This window comes from Phoenix dactylifera, chromosome 1, assembly GCF_009389715.1.
Source record: "Phoenix dactylifera cultivar Barhee BC4 chromosome 1, palm_55x_up_171113_PBpolish2nd_filt_p, whole genome shotgun sequence".
NCBI lineage: Eukaryota > Viridiplantae > Streptophyta > Magnoliopsida > Arecales > Arecaceae > Phoenix > Phoenix dactylifera.
In genome coordinates this window covers 36,051,172-36,075,565 of record NC_052392.1, presented here as the reverse complement: position 1 = coordinate 36,075,565, position 24,394 = coordinate 36,051,172, and the positions used below count along the sequence as shown (strand labels likewise).

At 35.8% G+C, this 24,394-nt stretch overlaps 1 protein-coding gene and 1 long non-coding RNA gene across 4 annotated transcripts; both read left to right on the top strand.

Annotated features, from left to right (window-relative positions):
- Positions 1-238: 238 nt before the first annotated feature.
- LOC103715884 (F-box/LRR-repeat protein 14) lies at positions 239-24,394 on the top strand. Of its 3 annotated transcripts, none has more exons than XM_008803668.4 (16): positions 239-385; positions 1,118-1,410; positions 1,520-1,648; positions 2,422-2,629; positions 5,975-6,121; positions 7,773-7,847; positions 8,684-8,755; positions 8,905-8,976; positions 11,384-11,455; positions 14,803-14,874; positions 15,776-15,847; positions 17,104-17,175; positions 19,794-19,937; positions 22,184-22,255; positions 23,661-23,807; positions 23,910-24,394. In XM_008803668.4, exons 2-16 carry the CDS (start codon positions 1,216-1,218, stop codon positions 24,092-24,094), a joined length of 1,734 nt encoding a protein of 577 aa, XP_008801890.2. In that variant the 5' UTR covers positions 239-385; positions 1,118-1,215; the 3' UTR covers positions 24,095-24,394. The 3 variants fall into 3 exon arrangements, with proteins under 3 accessions (XP_008801890.2, XP_008801891.2, XP_008801889.2); XM_008803667.4 differs by having other exon boundaries at positions 248-385; positions 1,108-1,410; XM_008803669.4 differs by lacking the exons at positions 23,661-23,807; positions 23,910-24,394 and adding an exon at positions 22,815-23,141 and having other exon boundaries at positions 247-385; positions 1,108-1,410.
- LOC113463302 lies at positions 19,946-21,336 on the top strand. The gene is made up of 2 exons (XR_003387326.2): positions 19,946-20,574; positions 20,679-21,336. It is a non-coding gene; the product is annotated as an uncharacterized LOC113463302 (long non-coding RNA).

Here is a 24,394-nt window from a genome sequence, read left to right as displayed (position 1 = left end):
AACTGGGACTTAGGGGGAACTGACGATGGCAGAACGATGGGACCCAGTTGTTTCTCCAATGGAAAACGGCCATGCAAGGTATAATGACTGTGCGATGTTTGGGAGGAACAGCGGAGGGGGACTGGCCTCCTTCTTATCTCCCGCCTCCGAAGCGCGGTGCTCCGCGCCTCCAAGTTGACACGTGGCGGAGATCGGTAGCTTCGGAGGTCATCAGCTCCCCGCCTCGCTCCACCTATCTCCCCCCTTCTCAATCTCTTCCGTGCCGCTTCAGTCTCGCACCTGCCCCCTTCTCTGTCCGCTCCCTTCTCCACTCTCTCTCTCTCTCCCTCCCCACCCTAAACCCTAATTGTTGGGCGGCTTTTTCTTCTTCTTTTTCTCCTTTTAGGTAAGAATTTGGGTTCCGATCGTCCGATCGGTGGGATTTCCGCGTGATTTGACGTAGTATTTTGTAAATTGGAACTCTAAATGCGTCGGACTTTTTCTTTTTTTGTTTTTTTGCTGTTTTTGATGGCTTTTGTTGAGTTATCGAACCGGAGATTGCGGTTTCGGAGATGATGTTGGAAGAGGCAACTGAATGAAACTTTTGATGGATGTCTTTTAGGTGTTTGATCTTTGGGTTTGGATTTTTCTTTCTTTCTTTTTGTACGATTTTCGGTGGATGCTGATCTGAAGGCGATTAAACATGGAAGTTGCTTTTGATTTGTCGTAAAAAATACTTTTTTGGTTGTTTATCTAGTAAATGTTGGTTTTCGATGGATGCTATGATTCTTTTTTTTTAGTAAATTCTTGCCTTATTTTACTGATGAAATCACCAAAAAGCCTAATCACAGTTTTGGTTATCTTGTTTTTTTAAAAGAAATCATATAGTAAGCGGTTGCTAGAAATCAGACGAAAAGTCACTTTTAGTTGGTCGAGAGGATCTACTTCTGTGATCGTTTTTCTTGTAAAAACGGATTCTTTGGTAATCAATTTCTTGCCTTATTTTACTGAGATCATCTCATAGGTTGGCGATCTTAGTTGTATAAAGAATCCATTAATTAATTCTGATCTATTTAATAGGGACATATAGCTTGTTCTGACTTAGATTTTTGTTTGGAACAATCCAAGGGTCTTTTAGGTTTCTGTGGATGTTGGAATTGGAGGATGGTATCATTGTTAAGCTGGAGGGCATATAAGGTACTGTGAACTGAAGTGCTCTCGAGATAGTTATCCTCCATGGGGGGAGCTTGTTCAAGGAAAAGGGACCTGGTTGACGAAAGTGATACACGGACAACCTCTGGACGGTACTCTAAAAGTGGCAGTTCAAAATGGTTGTTGTTCTCGCTGCCTCGCTGTGTTGTGGATGTTGCTCGGAGAGGGCAGGGGAAGTGTCCCTCCCTTATGGAACTTTGCGTTGCAAAAATTCGTGAGGTATTTGCTTTTGTGTTTTCATAAATGGCTTTTCAATTTGGTTTTGCCTTTTAAAAATATGCTCCCATTGAAAACTTATTATTTTCTTTCATTTCTTGGGTGATGGCAGGATATCAACAAGTATAGCAGCTTTGCCATGCTACCCAGAGATATAAGCCAGCAGATATTCGATGAATTGGTGGAATCTCGCTGCCTTACTGATGTGTCTCTGAAAGCCTTTCAGGATTGTGCTCTTCAGGTAACATTCTCCTGCAGTTGTTTATCATTACAAAATTGTTCAGTCTGACAGGTGATGACCTTTGATACCAAAACTTTTCAGGGATTCCATTCATATATAGCTATTATATGCAATAATATGGTAATGACCGTACGTGATCTGATAATAGTAGTTACATTGTGGTAACAACTAGATGGAGCTTAATCTTTAGGGAACTGTTTTTTTAATCCAGATTATTAACGTAAGTTTCTAATCTGTATCCAAATCCATTCTGATGGTGAAAGGCTTCTTTGTCATTATTTCTGTTGAATATAACTTGTAGAGTACAAAATCTGGAGTTGAGAAGCCTTGACATATATGCTGGAATTATATTGTGCAAATTTATGGTGTTTGATATTATACAAGTAGCATCTACGAATAGCTGGAATTAATTCACTCCTTATAATTTATTTTTATCACTTTAAACAAGGCATCTTCTGCTTTAAAGACATGTTCATCATAAAATACATCTGCGAGAAGCTGTCACTGGTGTGCTTGCTGCTTACTATGAAGTTTGCGTCGCAGTCTGGACTAGTTTTGGGTAAATGAAAATTTACACAGTTCTTATGCATTGCTTTTTGATAGCATTTAGTACCAATTAGTTGGCTACAATTGCTTACAATAGTTACTTCAAGGAGCCTTTTCTTTGTATGTTTAGCTGTGAATGTGAACTCTCAAATTCTGTGCACCTATGGTATGATCAATGTGGGACATGTTCCTATATATCCCCCCCTTAAATTCTTACCTGAAACCAGGATATCCATTTGGGAGAGTACCCAGGAGTGAAGGACAATTGGATGGGCATAATTTCTTCCCAAGGGCAATCCTTGCTTTCCCTTGATATTTCTTATTCTGATGTAACGGATTCTGGGCTGGTCCTTCTCAAAGATTGCTCCAATGTACAAGACTTGACATTTAATTACTGTGACCATATTTCAGATCATGGTCTTGAGCACTTGTCTGGTAAGTGTCCTGCGGCTATCAACTTCATTTTTTGCTATAATAGATCTCTTATATGAATATTTTGCCCTTTCTTTTATTTGTTAATCTGTTTTGAATTATCTTGACACATGGAATGAGTAATTATTATATGTAGACAGGTTGCTTAGAAATCTGTGCAGAAATGCATGATCTGCCTGCCAGCCACTTTAATCTCGAGACAGTCACCCCCATGCCTTGTATTGCCCCACAATTATTGTCAGGACTCAGGATATAACTAAATAAAGATAAAAAGGGAAAAAGACAAAGGGCAGATCATCTACTTCCACATCCTATGCAACCTGTTTGGACATGACAATTACTTGCATCGAGCTTACACATAATAGTAGGCATTGTTTTGTATTATTGGATGGTTGACATCACTGATATGATCATTTTTGTAATGCATACCTAAGCTAGAATTTTGGGAACGTATTATTGGAGTCAGGTTGTGTCTTCTTAAATTGCTGATTTGATGTGGTTACCCTTCAAGAAAGGGATATGCAACTCCAATAGCATACTCACAAGTTTTGGGCATTGTCAAGAGAGTTCTAATCAGTGCAACTTTGACCTTGAACTTGCAACTTTCATCCCAGAAAAGGGACATATGACTCTAATTGCAAACTCACAAGTTTTGGGCATTGTCAAGAGAGTTCCAATAAGTGCAACTCTGACCTCGAACCTGCAACTTTCATCCCATCTGTATGTGTTGAGTATTGACTTTTTTATTGATCAAAATACGATTTAATAATTGGATCGGTTTTGGACATTTGACTCTCAGTTTGATGGTAGCCTTGGGTGAATGGGTGCTAACATCTTGGTCAAGGTAATCAAATGTGAACTGTAAAGTAAGGGTTCTGCCATGAAACCCTAGAAGACAAATTGACATATCAAATTGTTTTTCCTTAATCCAACTAGGGAATAACCCTCCAAGATTCAAATAGACTTTAAGAATATCTAGAAACAGAGACAAATCAAGGTTTGCATGTGGAATCACTATCACCTTTGAGGCACACATTATAAGATAAATATTTGAGCTCAAATTTAAGCCCAACAACCAGTGTAGCACCGATTTTTAAAAATAATTATGGTTTTGTGTGTTTAAAATCAAGTGATTGTGGTGTAACCTATAATCGATTACTACATGTGTAGATTGATTTCATAATAATCAATTATGGTGCGATTGATTAGACTCAGTAGACACTTCAGTAAATACTCATCATCCCAAAAGATCATCTTGGAGGTATGTGAACGCAAAACAAAATATGATAGATATCTTATTAATGAAGCCTAATCAATCAAATATAACTAGTGCAGCAAACTGAAAATGACTACAACAAAACAATAAAAAAATACTGCCAATAAACTCGGGTTTCAAGTATGTGATAGATGGCAACGATGGTAATGATGATGGGTGGAGATAATGATAGATGGACGAAGAAACGTGGGCTGGGCAAAAGATGGTGATAGAACTAGTCGGATAATTACCTTTGCGAGTTTGGTTCCTCCAATCCAATAAGAATCTTCAGGTCGCGCTCCACCAAGGTATTGAGATGAAGGATGACGGGGTCAAGAAGGTGGATCCAAGAAGAAATAGGTCAAGAAGCAGGATGAAAGTGGAAGAAAAAAGGTCTCTCAGGGCTTTGCCCATGGTGGCACTCACCTTTTTAGGATTTTTTTTCTTCTCTCTTTTTTTTTTTGGATGTTGTCCTTCCTTTTTATAGGCCGAGTTACTGTTTTGTGAATAGTAACTGGGTCGGATTACTGTTTCGTGAACAGTAACGGGTCAGGTTACTATTCCATGAACAGTGTTTTTTTTCTTTTTTCTTTTTCTCTCTGTGCTATTTTCTGCAGATTTCTGCGTATTTCTGCAGATTTATGTTGTATTTTTTTTTTCTCTTTTAACTTCTTTCCCCCCTTCTTTCATACATTCAACAATTCTATTTTCAAGACTATCATACATCCTCTTCCGTTCCTAGAAATGAGTGATGACTGTGGGCATTGAAGAAAGGCTAAGGCTCAAGCAATTAAGTGTGGTGGTTTGGAGTTGGGTTAGGCTTTCTATCACACCTAGGTGGACCCTTTTTGCTTGGCAGTACCAGTATATGACTCGACTGAAAATCCAAGCCTAAACATAGCTTTGGATGGAAAACACAGAAACAATAAAAAACATAAACTAAGTATAAGTTAGAGTCCTAAGACTACATTAGATTGACTTTTAAGGGGTTATTTTGTTATTGTAAGAATCTGCTGTCTACTTGTGGAAGGTCCATATTTTCAGGCTGTTCTTTTTGGATTCTTTTATTTAATTGGAAATAGCTGGGTGGGTGTACTAACATTTAGAAGTGGTCTGGATCATTAGTAGCTCATACCTGCTGCTGCTGCTGCTGTTACTATTATTGTTTTCTTATCACTGTCATCGTGATAATTGTTATTGTTGTTATTGTTATTTGATTAGTTGGAGCTCTTTCAATGAACTTTGTGCAGTGTATCTCTATAATGGACTGATGCTTGTAATGAATTTTTTGTTAATTTCAGCAAGCGATGCTTTTTTCTGGCAGTGGGTATTGGATAAAGAACTCAATATTTTATGCTGTCTATCTTTATCCTTTTTTTCAATTTTGTCTTTGCTACATGGTCTTCATGGCCTTAATCCATCAATTAATGGCAGTACCAGTCTTTACATTTTCTTTACTTGTAGTGCAAGCTACTATTTATGAACATTGAGAAAGACAGGTTGATGATGGTGTCTGTTTTTGCTGTTGATCTTTGATTCTGCATGTGTGCAGGGCTCTATTTTGGCAATTCAAAATCGTTATGTATCTTGTTGTTGCTTAGACTTGTTTTTAGAATAGGAAAGTGCTCAGGCCTTGGCAACCTTTTCTCGTGCTACTTCTGTAAATGTTTTCGAAACTACATGAACTAGTTTGAATGGGGTAGGTTCCCGATATTCTTTTTTTTTGGATTTGTTATTTAACACCAACTAAATAATTAATTTTAGGTTTTCCTTATACAATTTTTTGAGTTTTGTTTAAAAGAATTCTACAATGCTAATAGATTAGATATATCACTTCCTCTAAACATAAGGGTATAAAAATAATGGGACAATGATACATCATCACATGAATATTACTCTAACTTATTTTTTTTCAGTATACTTATCAATTACGGTGAGTGAGATCATTGACACTGTTCTGAATTCTGACCTTTTTTTATTTGGAAGTTATTGTAATCTTCCTTATTTATTTTTTCTTTTCATAACTGGACATCATTGTGATCGACATTTGCTTTCTCCTTGAATATTCACTGTCATGTTGTTTCTTCTTCCAGGTTTTTCAAATTTGACAGCCTTGAGTTTTAAGAAGAGCAATGCTATCACTGCAGAAGGAATGAAGGCTTTTACCAATTTAGTTAACTTGGAAAATTTGGATCTTGAGAGATGCTTGAAGATTCATGGTGGTCTGATTCCTTTGAAAGGTTGTCTTTTCTTTTCTCTTTTCCCCCCTCTCCCTCCCTCTCGACTTGCTGTAGAAATGCAGATCTATTGGTTGTCATGTTGCAGTTTGATGTTTAGTATGAAGAAACTAGGAAACATAGTTGAACCAAAATAAAAACATTGTTGAATCTCAAATCGATTTATGTGCTGCTAATGGTGTCAGTTTATGTACCTGCATGGAGTAGTGCATCCTCATGCACGTGCACATGTTTTGCTTAAAATTGGGTGGACATAACATAGTCAAGCAAGATCTCTGCACATGAATGTGCATGTGTGTGTATCCATGGATCATTAGCAGTACGACCACTGGTGGTCAAGAAAGAATAGGATGAGTCTACTATGCTTTGACCCTGGAGAAGATCCCAGGTTGACTTACTGGCCCTCCCCCTCCATGTGGTCCATGTGGTGGACTTCTTCATGGAACAAGACAACTCTCAATCAATCAATCAATCTATTTATGTAGGAGACATGTTACTCTCTTTCACAAAATGCACTGGAAAGATTATACTACATACAAGCGTTTTCAAACATTTCGTGACTTCATGATTATGAGCAAGAAGATCTGCCATCTTTTTGGTAGTAAGCCATACATTTCATTGACTTGAGTAACCCCACTCTTTTGCCAGCATTCAATAAAAACTAGGATTTGGTCTCTGTTATGGAAGGAAATAGTGAAGCAAATCAGCCATCCAGCATCTCTAGACACCCCTCCTGTGCTATAAGGGAAACCTTGATGGAGTGGAATCAATATGGTTCGTTGCCCTTTAGATAGTTGCATCCATCTCAATCTAGGTTTGTTATTCCTGCAAAGGACAAATGTGTCAGTCTTCTAGACATTCCTCAAACTAACATGAGACTTTGTCCTCTAAAAAAGAATGGTGATGGCAGAAGAACATATCTTCTTGATGTCTTTTTATACTTGATAATTTCTTTAGAGTGCATAAATTTCTTTTCCTTTGAGTACTTCTCTGCGAAGATTCACATGTCGGTGTCAGTGAGCATGCTGGCACTGGATGGCACGATATGTACTGTGCCGGCACATGTGCCATGCCATTTTGAAATTTAAAAATGTGAGAAAAGGATTTAGTATCCTTTTTAATATATAAATGTTAAAAAAGTTTATAGGTGCCGTGTTTGCCTATTCCAGGTGCCACTATTGCTCTTATGTCTTGTACATGCTATACCACTGGCATGCTGGAAGGAGAAAATAAGCTACATTGCTGTTATGTTTTTCCTTTCATATTCTTGTGTGGTCTACTAATCCATTAAGTTGTTATTATTTTCTTTGTTATACAGTGTTATAGTCTTCTTCACATATGCTTAATTTATGCCTCTTCAGCCATGTCGAAATTAAAAAAGATGAGAAAAGGATTTAGTACTTGTTTTTAATATATCAATGTTTAAAAAGTTTATAGGTGCTGCGTTTGTGTATGCCAGGTGCCATTATTGCTCTTATGTCTCTTACATGCTATACCACTTGTATGCTGGAAGAAGAAAATATGCTACATTGCTCTTATGTTTTTCCTTTTATATTCTTGTATGTTCGACTAATGCAATAAGTTGTTATTATTTTCTTTATCATACAGTGTTATAGTCTTCTTCACATATGCTTAATTTATTCCTCTTCTGCAGGTTTAACTAAACTTGAGTCTATTAATATCAGATACTGCAATTGTATAACAGATGTAGATATGAAGCCTCTTTCAGGTAGTTCCCATTTAGTTTTCTTTTTTCGTTATACTATGATTGCAATATTTATTTACTAGTTTATGATTTCTAGGGGAATTAATATCCAAAGAAAAGAGGGATAAGAAGAATTTATCGAAGGTTGAGTGTTGCCTTAAATTAGTAACTATTTAAATACTGGGCCTTATAAAAGTTTACTATGTTGCCACTGACATACAAAAGTCATCTGCATGAGCTTGTGTATGTAATGACCGTGCGTGTATACTTGCCCCTAGTTTGGTGTAATGCTCGTTGGTAGTCCTTTAATTGTATTTATTGAGTAGCTTTATGATATACAATATTCACCAGAGTGGGTGCTTTACAAGAACCAAAATATTGGAACTGTTGTGAATTTTTTACTGTTTCTGCTGGGCCTTTAGTCTTTTAAGATTTGATGTCTGAACATTGGATAGTTTTGAAGAAGTGAGATTTAACTTGATCGTTCAGTCTGTTGTGTATCTGGTAAACTATGTAGTAATTTTGTTAGTAGGATAACTTCTTAGTTCTTACCATCTATTATCTCATATTCAGATATTTGTAAAATTGATTAAAATGTAAGTTCTTCACCAATTTTCCCTCTACTGATTAAGACCTCATTGACATATAATGACGAAGTTTGCTTTGCAGGTTTTGGCTTGTTACATGTAACAGAGAATGTGTGCTATGGTGTTTTTTCACTAGGAACTTGTCTTATTTTTCTTTTGTTTCCACTATGGATGATACTTAACTGATTACACTTCTCTCTTAAAGTTGTTAGCATAAAGCTCTTGTTATTAGCAAATTTTATTGGAATATTGACATGTCTACTTTTGTCTTAGGTCTTATGAACTTAAAAGAATTGCAAATGTCGTGCTGTAGAGTTACAGATGCTGGCATTGCTCATTTGAAAGGTAGATATTACTAAGAAGAAATGTTGATTCTAATCTGTCAATTTGGTGTTTGTGATTTCTGAATTGCCTTTTTCAGTTTACCAATTTTTTTTTTAAGATATCCGTCTTTGAATTTGTCTAAACTTGTTTCTGATGTTTATTTGGTGCAGGTTTATCTAAGCTTTCTCACTTGAACTTGGAGGGTTGTCCAGTGACTGCTGCTTGCTTGGAGGTTATTTCAGGTGCGTCCACCCCCTCTTTTTCTTGTATTTCAGGTCCTTGATCTTTGTTCACTTTTAAGATTCAACCCCCATGAGAAATTATGTAGACAGATACACTTTATTTGGCTTTTTAGCTTGGTTGATTGATGAAAAGCCTTTACCCTCTTGTTGTAGTTTGTGTATATGGTAGAGAACCAGTTGTTTAGGACTGGGCTAGGCCCAGTGAGCCTGGGCGCTTTAGCATTTTCTCCACTACCTTGTATCCAGTGCACCGCCATTGCTAGACCCAATTACATCTAACCAGTGCTTTTCCTTTTTCACAAACCTTTCATTTTTGAGCCACCATTTAATGTCCTGTAGTGTATCTTGAACTCACAACCTCCTCCATGGAGGAGCAAAGAACCCACCTTTGGGTAAGATCTTTACCCTCTTTCACCAACAAGCTACCAGATTTCACCTGATGTTAACCCCCATAATCAACTTGTTGGAAGCAAGGATTCTAGTCCTGGTGGGATGTTCCGCCGGATGTTGGGATAGGGCATCAAGCCAAGTGTTGGGAAGAAACTACCTAAGTGTTGGGAAGAGACTGCCCCACCGTCATCTCAACATCCTGTTTGGCGCATCCTAGGACATCCCCTATCCCAATTGTTGGCATGGGATGGGATGGCAGCACCTCGCGTTCCATGGAAGAACCAGGATGGCCCCATTCCTTGGGATTTGAATAATTGCTTGGAAGGCCTTAAAAATCAAGTGTTATATGTCGGTGGCTGATACAAGAGGACTCAGAATGTCTAAGGAGAATACTGGCAAGAATTAGTCCTAGAATGTGCTAGAGGAACTCTAATAACAAGGTAGTCTTGAAAAAGTTTTTAAAACCTAATGAAGTTAAGGGAAGAAAAGAAAAAAGATCCCTCTGACCTTAGGAATGAAATTTTCTTTTTTTTTTTTTTTTTGGGGGGGGGGGATATCGTACTCAACTATCATATTTTGGTTTGCTATTGCAGCTCTTTTTACATATTGGTTTGTCTTTCCATGTCATTGCGTATATTGGTACAGTATGACGTGATTAGTGCACTGTGCTGACCCCTGATCATTTGATCTTGAGCTTACTAGCCATCCTTCTATTGCCCATACTGTGCTATTCTCATGTTCAATTTGGGGGCTAGGTTAGACATAAAAGAGGTAGCCAATATATAATATAATTTCCATTATTCTTTTTCTAATTAAGAGTTGCCAGACTAATCTCTTGTAAGAGTTGCCGGCTGGCTAAGAGAATTTGGAGAACTGATGAAGTTGGTGCAATGAAAGGGCTGAAAATTCAGACTGAAGTGACAATATGGTTGATTTGTATGAATATTGGCTGCATATATTTGGACATTCCCTTCACTCAGCTTTAAGTATGGCCTGAATTAACCTGTGTTCGTGGAACCTCATTCTCACTCAACCTCCAGCAGCAATCCCCTCCCACCCCAACCCCCCCCCCCCCCCCCCAAAAAAAAAAAACAAAAAAAAAAGGAGGAAAAAGACAGTTGTCCTTTTTTTTTTTTTATAGTTTCTATACCTTTTTATCTTTATTCTCGTGCTGAAAATTAAGATTGAAGTGACAATATGATTGATTTGTATGATTATTGGCTGTATATATTTAAACATTCCCTTCACTCGACCTTAAGTATGGCCTGAATGAACCTGTGTACCTAGAACCTCATTCTCACTCAAAACCTTCAGCAACAATTTCCAGATCCCTAGAAGTCCTTATTTTCATTTTGTTTCATTTGATAAAATTAGGTGAAATATATATTTATTAACTAGATTTTCCACTTTTCAGTAAAACTAAATCATCCTCATGTTCTTGTCTTAAAAAAAATCTAACCTAGGTTTTGCATCGCATTCCTTCCTCCCCAAAAACAAACTTGGGTGTCTAGCTGCAAGTTTTTAAAACCAAAATACAGATGTCACTTTATGATGGTTCTTTTGACATACTCATGTAGTTGTGTTTAATTTACCCTCTTTGAAAGATATTATAAAGTGCTTTGCAATATCTCATGTTCTGCAGCTTTTCTAATCCTCACTTTAAAATGTCTTAATTTTATCATAAAAATTTGTAATATATATTACATCATTATCGTTTTCTTTATCATCTATTGTAGAGGATTAATTAAGAATAGATATTACCTCAAGGATCTGTAACCTTGAATGTAGTTAATCATGAATCCTTTATGTTGCTTAGATTTGAATCATGTCTTTTCTCATGTTTTCTTAGCGCAATTTATCTATTTTACTAGTGTCTGTCTACATGTCTCATCTTTTGCTTCGTTAATCAAGAATTCTAAGGCTGCCCACATTGGATCTCTTCTAATTGTATGCTATTATGGATATCATTTTATTGGAGTGCAGCAAGTGAGATGACCATTGCTTTCACTTTTCACAGGGTTTATTTCACTACTGATTTTGAATCTCAACCGGTGCGGCCTGTCTGATGATGGCTGTGAGCGGCTTGCTGGTGAGTGAATGAGAGGCTAGATATATGGTAGTTGCATGAAGGGCCTATTTGATCATGTTAACTGGAATCTGTGGATAATGTTACATGTGATGATAGTCATATCACTTGTAGTGGATAGAAAAATATGGTTTCGCTAGATGTAAATAAGAGATGTAATTCTAAATGAAATAATGTAATAAGATCCGGTAACAATTATTACTTTATGGCATGGTTATAATAATCTTACTTTGGCCATAATATTATAATATGTTTAAAGTAAAAATGATATGGTTATTAATAATTTTATATATTATAATACATAATGTTATTTGAATAATACTTATGATATATCTGGAATGATAGGGTGAAATAATATAAGATACATGCAATATAATAATATTACATATTATAAAATATAGTTATTATAGTCGCATTTCTGAGACCCCTTATTGTTCCATGGTTGGATTGAGATAGTATTGTCCTGACATTTGGGGCCGCTTGGTGTCCCGACGAATCATGGGGATGCTTTTTTTTTTTTTACTACTTTTTTGTTTCTTTTGTTGTCTGTTGTTTATTATTAATGTTTAAAAGGTGGGGTCCTGGGGGAGGAGAATATCGGGTTTGTAAGATGATTTTGGCCTAGAGACCTGATCTGAGGAAAAAAGACTGGATCCGAGCACCTCCTTCCCCTTCTTCCTCTCTTTTTTCTATTTTTTCTTCTCCTTCCTCTCCTTTCTCTGTTCTCTCCTTTCCTTCCTCACCTTTCTCTCCTCTCTTATCCTTTCTCATGTGCGAACCGCCCCGCAAGCAACAAAAGAGTCTCTCTCTCTCTCTCTCTCTCTCTCTCTCTCTCTCTCTCTCAGTCTTCCCTATCTCCTCACTCACTCACACATGCACTCACTGGGTCCTGCCCCTATCTTGGTTGGTACTAGCTGACCTGGGCATTCACCTAGTTTGTCCCTAGCTGGTACAAATCAGGACTGTCCAAGATGTCTCATTTTACAGGGGACTTGGGTCTCATAGTTTCTGCAGGACTTTGTGGTCTTTCATTGGTCTGGTTCAGGCTGCCTAGGATTGATCGGGTCCAACCAAGACTTTGATCCATAATATCATATGATTATATTATACATTATTATATTAGATAGTATTATAATACAATTATTTTGCATTATATTTTATATTTTTAAGAAAGAAATGTGAATAGTATTATTATGATATATTATTTTACTTAAATGATGATGTTATTTACATATTAAAAATGCTTTAGATGTTATAACATGCTATATAATGTTTATATAATTAAAAGAATAGCATGACTCAACATTACATAATATATTAGTCTGCTACATGATGATTGCTCATTAAATATTTCATTTTAAAATAAATTAAAATTTTTTGGATGTTCTATTATAATTAAAATTGATTTAGATATTATAAATGCTATGTTAATGTTTATATAACAAAAAATAATTTTGTTATTTTGATATTCTATAATAGTGTATTGTGTGTTATTATCATGGTATAATATGTTAATTTTTTTTTATACTGTATGCAATCTTATATTACCATAATGAACTAATTCATAATGTTCTTGTGCAAACCTCACCAGGCACCAGCTTAATTATTATAATTAGACCTACAGTTATTCTGCTTGTAATTTGAAATGCCACATATGCATCCAAAGATTTAGTTGTGGCTACTATTTGAATATTGGACTAGATATATAAAAAACAAACAATGGATTTGAGTCAGCTACAATAATTGGAGATGAATAGGTTTTGACTTGCAAACAGTCAAATAGGTTTTCAACTATTTCCATGATGTTCATGATTTAAAATTGATCCTGCCTTTTCCCTCTACTATGTTATGCTAAAAAAAAAGACTTGGAGGAAAAGAAATATTAGGATCCAACAAAAGAAATATTGATGCTTGAAGTGTTTATTTGGCTTTGCATGATAGAACATTCTCTTGGTTCTTAACCTTGAATTTCCACTATGTTTGAAAACTCAGTTTTGGTTCGGTTCTGGCCAGGCTTGTAGAATTTCAATTTCGGCAGTTTCAGTGGCTTTAGAAGTTTCACTCCAAGTTTTGGAAAAAAAGAATCAAGGAAAAATACTAAAAGTTGAAATGATGTAAGAATAATAAATCAAAGCAGGAAAAAGTTATTCCACAATGTCTGAAAATCTTTTGCATTATATAGATTCTTCACATGTATTTTTTTTAACAATTTTAGCTGAAACTAATATTGCACATAAGTACTTGTCTTTTGTACTGTCACTTACCTCAACATTAGTTAGTCGAAAAACATGTATTGGCAATTGCAAAGCTTTTTCAATGCCTAATGCACTTTTTTTTATTCAGAACTCAGAAATGTGCTGAATATGTTTTTTTTTTTCTTTATCATGATTTTAAGTTTAATTGGCCGTGTTATCAAATACATCTAGTTATAAAATTTGATATTTATTTTATACAAAAGGTATTATTCTTGTGAGGTTGATTGTATTTAGTTGTTCACATGGCCTTTATATAGTAATTAACACTTTTTTTAGTAAACCTTGTCTCGTCAATGGTTGTGTTTATAACCTATACCATCTTTTAATTGAAGAAAAAGAAAGAAAAAAATTGAAGATGGATATTGTAAAGCATATGTACTCCATATAAATAAAGAAGTGACCCTAATATGACATAAACACCAAAATAAAACTTCAAAAAAAGCATCAGGTTTTGATTTTGGTCATTATTGGCTGAATTTGGCTAAAACAACCAAAATTGATTATTCATTTGAAACTGACTGGAAAGCACAGTTTTGGTTCAGTCGCATCTGAAACCAATCAATTTTGGCCATAAATGGATTGATCTCGGCTGAACTTAAAACCTTGGTTTGTGCTGGTGGTTCCATATGACACATGAGAGTAGCAAATTTCGAGATTATCTTTTCTTTTGCATTAGTTATGCAACTTGGTGAGTGGATTGACATGCACAAGAAGAGCCTTCTTTGACTACATATGTTGGCTGGAGAGAGATAGTTCAAGGTTACATGAACGTTTTGATATATTATGCATAGTGCCACTACATCAAAGGATTATATGGACTTCTTAAAGAAAAATAGCTTTGTCATTTGCTACATCATCATTTAATTGGCTTTGGATCTTTAGGCAATGTATCATGACTCTTGTTCTTTAGGTAGATTCAATATATCATATAAGTTGTTATCATAGTAATATTCAATGATTTGTCTAAATTATTTATCATATTCTATGTGCATTAGTTTACCTTTTTCCCTTTCCTGCCTAGTATGAGTATTGGTGTATTCTTATGTTTTAGTCAATTTAGTCAAGCGTCTCACTTGGTTAGCTATTGCATTTAAGGGCTTTTGAGGTTGAAAGTCTTGAACCTGGGGTTCAACAACATCACAGACGCATCTTTGGTCCATCTAAAAGGTAAGCCTCCTTCACATTTTTTTAATTCTTTTCGCTTATAGGTGTTCGGAGGTTTTCATATGCCTTTTCGGTACTTCCATTGGTCTGTGTAATATTCGAACATTTTACAATATGCTAGTGAATTATTGAGATCAATGAGATGAAAACTAACTTCATGCGAAACAAAGTTCATAGAGAATTCTTTTTCCTTGACTTTACACTGGAAACTGATCTTGAGAGCTTATAGGCCTTGTAGAACTGTTCCACTGCACACGTACTGGTGTTATAGACGTTGTGGTAATGGAGAGCATTTTCTTTACAACTTCTAAGAATTTGCCATCTCCTTGCATTGCTTCTTCATTAGAGGGTCAGCCTTGGCACAATGGTAAGGTTGCTCCATTGTGACTTGGGTGTCACGGGTTCTAAATGCAGAAAAAAATCCCTTTGCATGCAGGGGTAAGACTGCTTATATATGACTCTTCTCAAACTTTGCAGTAGCAGAAACCTCGTGCATTTGGCCAGCTTTTCATTGCTTCAACAACTTGTCCCCTTTGAGACCCATGATGTAACTTTTGTATTCCTGCTTTAGAATCGAAACGAATGTCTTTTCTTCAATGACAAGCATTGGTTTCTATTGGCTTTCCAGACAATTTTTAATTGCCTGAGTTTGTTTCTCTACATGCTTGAATTGGTCATAACTTGGCTTTGCAACATGCTTGAATTCAAACATGGAAGTATTTTAACTATATTCTCTTTTGCACAAACATCCATTTAGATGGATACCCACAAACACCCAAGTGCATGCACATATAGACCTGCTTTATTTTTAGTAGTCAATGAGAATTCTAATTGTCTTGTGATATCAGAGTCACCTCCTTTTTTTATCACATATGCTTTTCTTAAAAAGTCTTGCTGAATGTAGATTTGATCAATTTGGAGAGCTTGAACTTGGATTCTTGTAAGATTGGCGATGAAGGTTTGTTAAACCTAAAAGGTAAGTTGTTAAGATTGCATCTACGATATGCTTTCAGTTGATGCTTGGAATGTTTCATGGTAGAAGATATACTGGTGAAAAAAGATTTTAGTGCCAACAATGTATATTTCAGATAGGCTTTTATATGATGCTGGCAATTTATGTTTATTATTTCACTCATTGGTCTAAATTTCTATAATAAATACTGATCAAGATTGATCTATGTCGAGAAATTTATTTTTATCTGTAAATTTCTGCTAAAATTTTCAATTGACCAAATGAGGGACCACTGATTGCTATTATACATGTAAATAATTTGCCACAACTTGCACTGGTCGAATAAACATATTGTAGTCAACCATTCTTGTTCGTGCTTTAGGTTATAACTCCATCGTTACGCATATGAACCGATTTTTCTCAATATGTTAAAGGTTGATTAAAATTGATTATAATTGATGCAAAAATTGTATCAAAATGCTTTCAGTGAGAACAAAAAAGGTGTTACATAGTCCTTGGCATGTTTTTAGAGATAGTTCCAAGTTCCAACAATCGAGGGAGCTTTAAAAATGAAATTGTGGAGCATATATTGAGATGTACAAAATGTATCAATTGCTAGGATGTTACTGAAGTACATTATCCTGACATGGATTTAAGGCCCCAATTAAGTCAAATTTGATGTACGAATATGTAAAATCAATGATTATAGATGACTTTGAGTGCAAGTTGCCAAATTGACTTCTCATAATTTAATTCTTGTTCATTAATGGTAGTCCTCAAAATTACTTTGTCAAGGGTTATCATTATGCTCTTACATTTCTTTTTTCTTTTTCATCTATTCATATCTTGAATTTTGAGGTGAGATAGGAGCGCAATCTGAAACCTCATTGAAGTTAAGAAAGCAAGTAGTGTACCTTCAAAACCAAATTTCATTCCTAGCCAACAGCTGGGCCCAAGTTTTCTTGAGACTGCACCTGTAATTGTGTCCCTTACCTCTCAACTGTAGCAGAAGCCCATCCCCTAGTCATCATAAGATTCCACCTGCAACTGAAGGGTAACACTAAATCCTTTTGTTATATTAGTCAGTCTATAGGGGAAGACCTTTGGTTGATCTAAGGTATATCGAGTTGGCCCTGGATCTCATACTATTTTGCAACTAAATACACAATCAATGTTCATCTTACGTGCTTCAAGGTAGTTAAGTAAAATATTGGTGGAAATATATTTTGTTGTTACTTGTGAGATCCTTATCAGCATTATTGTGTTTTGTTCCTCTTAAGGCCTTTTGCAATTGAAAAGCTTGGAGCTGTCAGACACAGAAGTTGGAAGCAATGGACTTCGTCATCTCTCTGGTTAGCCTTCCATCTTTTGTTTTAATGCAAAAGTTAGTGTGCTTTTATGAAATAATGTTCACATTTATGTATTCGTTGTGATGATCATCGAAAAAATCATGTAATGGTTTTGCTGGCCTTTTTTTGTAAGTTATTTAGTTGGATTTTGGTTACATGGCATTAAGTGCATAAATTGGCCTTGCATTATTATGGATATTGAGTGTATACATAAAAAATGTAAGTGTGCTTTATGAACTATTGACAATTATTATGTGCTTTTCTAAATTAAAAAGCATGCTCTTTCCTGTACTAATGGATTGACTAATTTCATGCTTATTGCGAACTCTTGTTGAGCAAGTGTTTTCTTAGGGCTATTATTTTACATTGACTTATTCACTGCTTATCTCCATTGATGATAAGTTTCAGATCTTCTCTCATACACCAAGACCTTTGTTGAGAAACTTCATAATATAGTCAAATGCATTTTGGTCATCAGAATATTCTCTGGAATTGGTATGACTTCAAGGTTTTATTCATGATAGCCAGGGAATTTAGAACGAGCCTACAAATGCTGGAAGATTGCTGTTATTATGCAGTACTTGAATGATGGCTGGTTTGGATTGAAGGAATCAAGACCATTCTATTCATCCAGCTCCTCCCATGACCCTATTCATGATCTTCATTTCCAGGATATTTAGCCCTTTAGATTATGTTGGTAATCACTAAAATATATAAGTTATAATGTTTTTTTCTAACAATTTGTACCCCCAAGATTTGAAGATGTCGAGAGATTATCTGGTTTCCAGTGGCAAGGATCTATGGTTAAGTAGCTTATTTTTCCCCATCTTTACAAACTTGAATTTCTTTTTCTACTCACTAGCAAGATTTCATTTCCTACAAGCCAGTCAAGAAAAAAGACTAACTTTGATGGTTATAGCTTCAGACTACTTGGGGCTTGTTGCTTATGCTTGGAACTTAAAAAGAGCATGGTTTAGACTTTAATAACTTTGATTGGATTAAGTAGCTTACAAACTTGAACTTCTTTGTCTACTAACTAGCAAGATTTGATTTCCTACAAGCAGGTCAAGAAAAAAGACTAACTTAGATGGTTATAGCTTCAGTAGTTTCCCCTCACACTAGTGGGAAGGTCATCTACAACGCAAGCTAGAGTTTTGTTAACAAGGATATGAAGCCCTGGGATTTGTTGCATATGCTCTGAACTTAAAAGAGCATGGTTCAGAGTCTTTAGACTGTGATACCAAGATGACCATCAGGTCATCGCTGATCAGTGCAGTCATTGTTTTCCTATGGATATCATATACGAAAACTGAAAAGCACACTTCTTTTTTTAAAATTCACTTCTAAAGTAGCTAGAGATGCAACATGCTTGTGGCCCTTTGCATCCATTTTGGCATGTGGTTTTGCCTTCATAACCATGGTATCAAAAAACTAGCTTCTCATTTTTAGTAGGAGAATCTCTATCAAGCAAATTTGGCTGCAAGCTTGATATGCCATTCTTGTTACATTTAGTTTGTCAAGTAGCATTTGCGTTGCTACTATGAGATGACAAACATCAGCCCTCTACTTTTTTTAGTTTCTTTTATTTTTTGGTTTTCTTTTATCGTGGTTTTATATGATACTTAGAGATCCCATTTTTGCATTATTGACAGCAAGGCTACTATATTCATCAAGTTTTGTTTAGAGCTTCTACAAGATTGCTCACAATCATGCTACAATTCACTTATTGGCTATATAGGTTTTTGCTCAGGTTTTACCTATGTTTTGCATGCAGTAAGCTAGTTTTCGTTGCATCATGGTGTGGTCCTTAACACTCCATGTTATTGTTTTGGAACCATCAGTCATTCTATCTGGTTGCCTACTTGCCATCTTATTCTCCTCCTGGGATTTGATGTATTATAATGCTAAGCATGTTAGTTACATCAATATTGTTAGTCTCTCACTGTTTCTGCATCTTTGGTGATTCTCATGTCTCTGGATAGTATGAGCGTCAAGTTCTGGTCCTGCCTTCAAACGTAAAGGTTGAATATAATGTTATATCTGGTATCCTTCTTGGACTATTTAGTTGTAATGGGTCATTTTGACATGGAGGTCACTTCTGACATGGCTACCATGTATTGTGACAATTGGGATGCTTATTTTCTCTGACTATCCAGTGCTGAGAACATATGGAGATCAACTCTCCTTTTTGTTGCTCAGTATATTGGCTGAGAAGTTCCCATCCCCGTTACTCTTCCTCATCAATATGATGTCACAGTCCACTGGTTGTTTTGCCTTTGACGAACTACTACAAGTGTGATTCATGAATCATTAACATGATGCATGATAAACTTGAGGAGAATATTCTATTACCTTTTGTTTATATGAGAATTGTACGTACTATGCGCTTTGCAACGGCTTTGCACCGTGGATGAACATTTTGTTATTATTCTCATTAGTGATTGATTTATTTAGTGTTTTCTTCTGATATCCTGTCATATTCTTTGTTGTGTCAAGATATACACTCCATATTGCTCGTATGAATTCTAGACGCAAGGATCTTTAGGGTTGCTTTCTCAAATGAAAGATCAAAGTTATGTTCTTATTAATTAAAAGACTTATTCAATGTCACTGTTTTGTAGGTTTGCACAACCTGGAGTGTATCAATTTGTCATTTACTTTGGTCACTGATAGTGGTTTGAGGAAGCTGTCTGGTTTGACATCCCTTAAATCACTTAATCTGGATGCTCGCCAAATCACAGATGCAGGCATATCAGCTCTTACAAGTATGTCTTTTTTAGAAGTTCCTGCACTGCTGCATTTACATATATATCAAGGTTCAAAATTTGCATATATATCAATGTTCTCAAAATTTACATATATATCAATGTTTAAAATTACTTACGGTTGTTTATTTATGAACATTGCAAGCACCACCATGTCAGGTTAGCTGCTATATGGTCGCATTCGTCGCTTTGTTTCCTCATCCATGTTTAATAGCTTAAACTTGTTTTCTATAAATAGGCTATATTGACACCATTGTGTTATAATGTGTTATAAAAGAATGAGAAATTGTGCATTCCTAAAGTTCTCTTTGGAGGAAAGCACTGTTCTAACTGGCTGGATGGCTTGTAATTGTATACAGAGATGACATTTTTGTCATCCACTGAGGAGAGACTTTGACTTCACAGTGCAGATAAAACCATCACAACTGGATTTACTTCTCTGGGTCATCTTCTTACAATTGCTTGCTGCAAACGTTTGAATTTGTGTTTTTATTTATTTATTTATTTTGGTGTTTCTAAGCTTTACATATATTTTAGTGGATGAAGTTAACAAAATATGTGGAGATTGTAATAGTGTGATGTGGTGAAGAGAACCCACGTGAACAGGCATACATATTTACAATATCCATCAGCAGCAGTAAGCTTGTATTTATTAATAGTAACCAAAGTTTATACTTATACTTGAAGCTTGTTTTGTCAACTAAATGCTGTTTTCTGCTGATTGATATTTCTGGTCATCAGCCACAAACATGTGCATCATTCGACGACGAATCTAAGAATGCGGTGGTGGAGAATTAATTTTTTAAGTTGTCCAAGTGTTTACCAAGTGAATGAGTTGAGTATCATGCAGTGAAGAGCAAGGAGGAAGGATCCAATGTTATATCTTTGGGGGGAAAGTGTGGTGAAGGTTCCACGAGTTTAGGTATTAGCAGGGCCTAAAAATGAATTTATGAACTATGATGTTTTGGACCATGTTCACATTTTTTTGGACTTTGTCTCAACAGATAGCTAATCTTATTCTTTTTGGTAAACCATGAACTCAGTCAACTTATTGTTGGCCAAAAGTAAGTTATACTTAGGTTGCAGGGACTACCCACTAATTTGAATGAGTCTAGGGACAAGACTTTCTGGCTGAGCCTGATTTATCCGGGACCATCAATTATATAACCTCTGGAAGAAGCCTGTGGGTTTTGGGATTATCCAGGTTACTTGAAATGCTTACATGAGAACCTAATGATTTTCTTTTCTTCCTAGTATACTTGCATCTCTTATGGAAATTTGTGATGATGCTCGAAAAGTCAGAATTTAGTTTTATGACGAGGGAAACTATGATCGGAAAATCATGGAGAATACTCTAAATTATTCATAAAATTCTTCAAAAAAAAATCCCAAAGGGTCATTATTAAACTTCAACAAATATGTTAACAGAAAAGTTTGCACCAAGATTCTGGTAATACTTATTTTTATAACTTTAACAACTTAGAGATTTGGTTGTGCTCATTGTTTAGCATATTGGTTCATGCCATGTGAATGCAATTTTTTCTTTACAGCTTATGAACTAATAATACCCCACAATAATTCTTACAAGTGTGAGGTCACTCGTTCTTATGATAATTATATCTGTTCCCAATGGTATATGTTCTTGAACAAACTTAGCATAGATTATTAACTCTATTAGGTTTCTTTTGCATTTCTGTCTTGTTGTTGAGAAATTTAGTATGTGTCTTAGGTTTTTCTTTTTACTCAAGTATTTTTCATCATCTGACTGTTCATGATGTGTTTGTGCCCCTGAAAGAATATCTCTTACTGGCCAGAAATGTCAATTCCCCAGGATGTAACTAATGACCATAGAAGTCTAACCCTTATTTGGACTTTCTTCAAAAATTTTATCCCTTGTCTTCTTCCCTTTTCCCTTCTTGTGAACCTTTAAGGATTTCATGGGTTGTCTGGGTAAACAGTGCAAGCAGGCATTAAAATGATACCTGGTCAAGCATATTCTATCTCTATGGCATCTAGATCGTAAAATTCATGTATGCAAAAATAGGCAACTTGTGTGATACAGACAGCATGTTTATGTCAGAAATTATATTTGCTGTTAGCTACTTCTGCTGCGTTATCACTTTAATTTGTCCTTGCAGTTGCTCTTATTTATATATGGTAGTGCAGAACAAATTACTTCAACCTGTTTTGGTCTTCAGTACATATATGTATCAGTGTGTTTAGTTTCTTTGGACGTGGTGATGCAGGTCTTACTGGATTGACTCATCTGGATCTTTTTGGAGCTCGTATCACAGATTTTGGAACCAACTGCTTTCGATGTAGGTGAATTAATATAAATATTTACCTGATTTTAAAAATTGAAAGCATTTCATTACTCATCAGTGGTGGTTATCACTCAGCAGAAGCTCTGCTTCTTGGTTAAATTCATGCAAAAATATGAGAGTAATACTTTTTCATTATGATACTAGTTTATGTCCTATGCATCTTTCTTAGATATTGTCAGTCATGCCATTCAATATTGTAATTACCTAAGCTTCCACATCAAGTAGCACTCTTACAGCCTGCCAGCTATTGAAATTAGTTGAAAAGATGCCGTGGGAATCTGCAAGGAATGGACTTTCAGTTTTAGAGAGGCAAAAATCACATATCGTGTGTTGCTCATGCTGCACAAATTTTTTTCAAGGATAAAGCTCGAGCTATCTCAAAATTAGATATATCCTGTTACTTCTCTTAGCTTGCTTGTTTCCATGCCTGCTGCTGCTTTGGTATTTGTTCACTGAATAAAAAATTATGTAGAGTTTCTTAGCAGTATTTTGCCATACATGTCATCAGTTATCACCAGTAATGTGCAAGACTGATTTGAATTCTGGTTAAAAGTCTAGCAAGGTTGTGCTTGATAGGTTTGAAAGACCCATTTTGGGGAAGAACTTGTGAGGAATCATCTTGTTGGGGTTTCCTGGGAACTGTCTTGAAGCCACATTGTTGAATTTACTCATGCTCGACATGAAGAACATGATTCTGCATTAGCAGAGGAACATCGATGAAATTAACGATGCAGGCATTGCTGGATTCTAGGCAATATAAAATAGTCTTGTAAATTTTAAGTTAACACTTTTGCTGCCAAGCATTTAAATGATTTTGTGTCTGAAGTCGGAACAAACTATTAAATGGTTAAGCAGTTAAAAAAAAAGTTCTATCAGTAAACCACTTTTTATTAAATTTTAAGGATGTTGATGTCCGGTTCTGAAGTCGACGTCAACTGTCCAAATTTTGTATTCATGTCTCAAACAGGGCAAGTGAGGGTCTTATTAATGTAACCTGTTAAGAGTTAGGAAGCCTGCATCATTGGTTGCACCAATTTAATCTTTTGTAACAATAAGTCATCCTGTAATTTTGCATATTTTATGCTAATCTTTTATAACCAGAAAGGCATCCTGTAGTTTTGCATATTCTATGCTCACGCGACCAGGAGGCCACCCTCCAGATTTGACAAAGAAATTGTGTGATAGGGCGACTGTGTTAAGGCAGAAATCATAATTTTGATGGTCAGTTCTACATTGTCACGTTATGTAGAGAGGCAACCAATTTGTAATTGAACTTGGTCTCTCTCTCTCTCTCTCTCTCTCTCTCTCTCTCTCTCTCTGTGGTTCAGCTTAACACATTTGAGTATTCAATTCCCAGATGTTTGAATATGACAACAAATATTCCCTTTGCTTTAATCAGGTTTCAAGAACCTGCAGTCCCTCGAGTTATGTGGTGGGTCAATAACTGATGCTGGCGTGAAAAACATCAAAGACCTTACATCATTGACATTCTTAAACCTGTCTCAAAATTGCAACCTCACGGATAAGACTCTGGAATTGATCTCTGGTATTCCACTAACTGCTTTCAGCATTTAAGATGTCATTCTTCTCAAACATTTGCCTAGTTGTCGCTTTTCGCTTTGTTGTTTTGACACTTCATCCATTACAGGACTGACTGCATTGGTTTCTCTGAACGTGTCAAATTCACGCATCACCAATGCTGGATTGCAGCACCTGAAACCCTTGAAGAATCTGAGATCCCTTTCCCTGGAGTCCTGCAAAGTGACTGCTACTGAGATAAAAAAGCTTCAATTGGCTGCCCTTCCTAATCTGGTAAGTGTTCGACCTGAGTAATTCAAGGTCCAAGCCTGTTAATAGTGCATTATTGGGAAGGCTACCTTTGTATATATGAACGAAGACGGATGGAACTGTACATATGGATGGTGTTTAGTGTCCTGTCTAGTGGATTTCTAATTTAATGGTGGGGAAGGCTTGTGTGCTGCACGTGAAAGCATCTTTTTTAAAGCATGACACTGATGCTAAAGTGTATATATGCTTTGTCAGCATGATCTGCATGAGCCTGCTGTGGATTTGTAAATATATATGTATATATATATTCAGAGATATAATAATCAGAGTTCATGTGCTGGACAA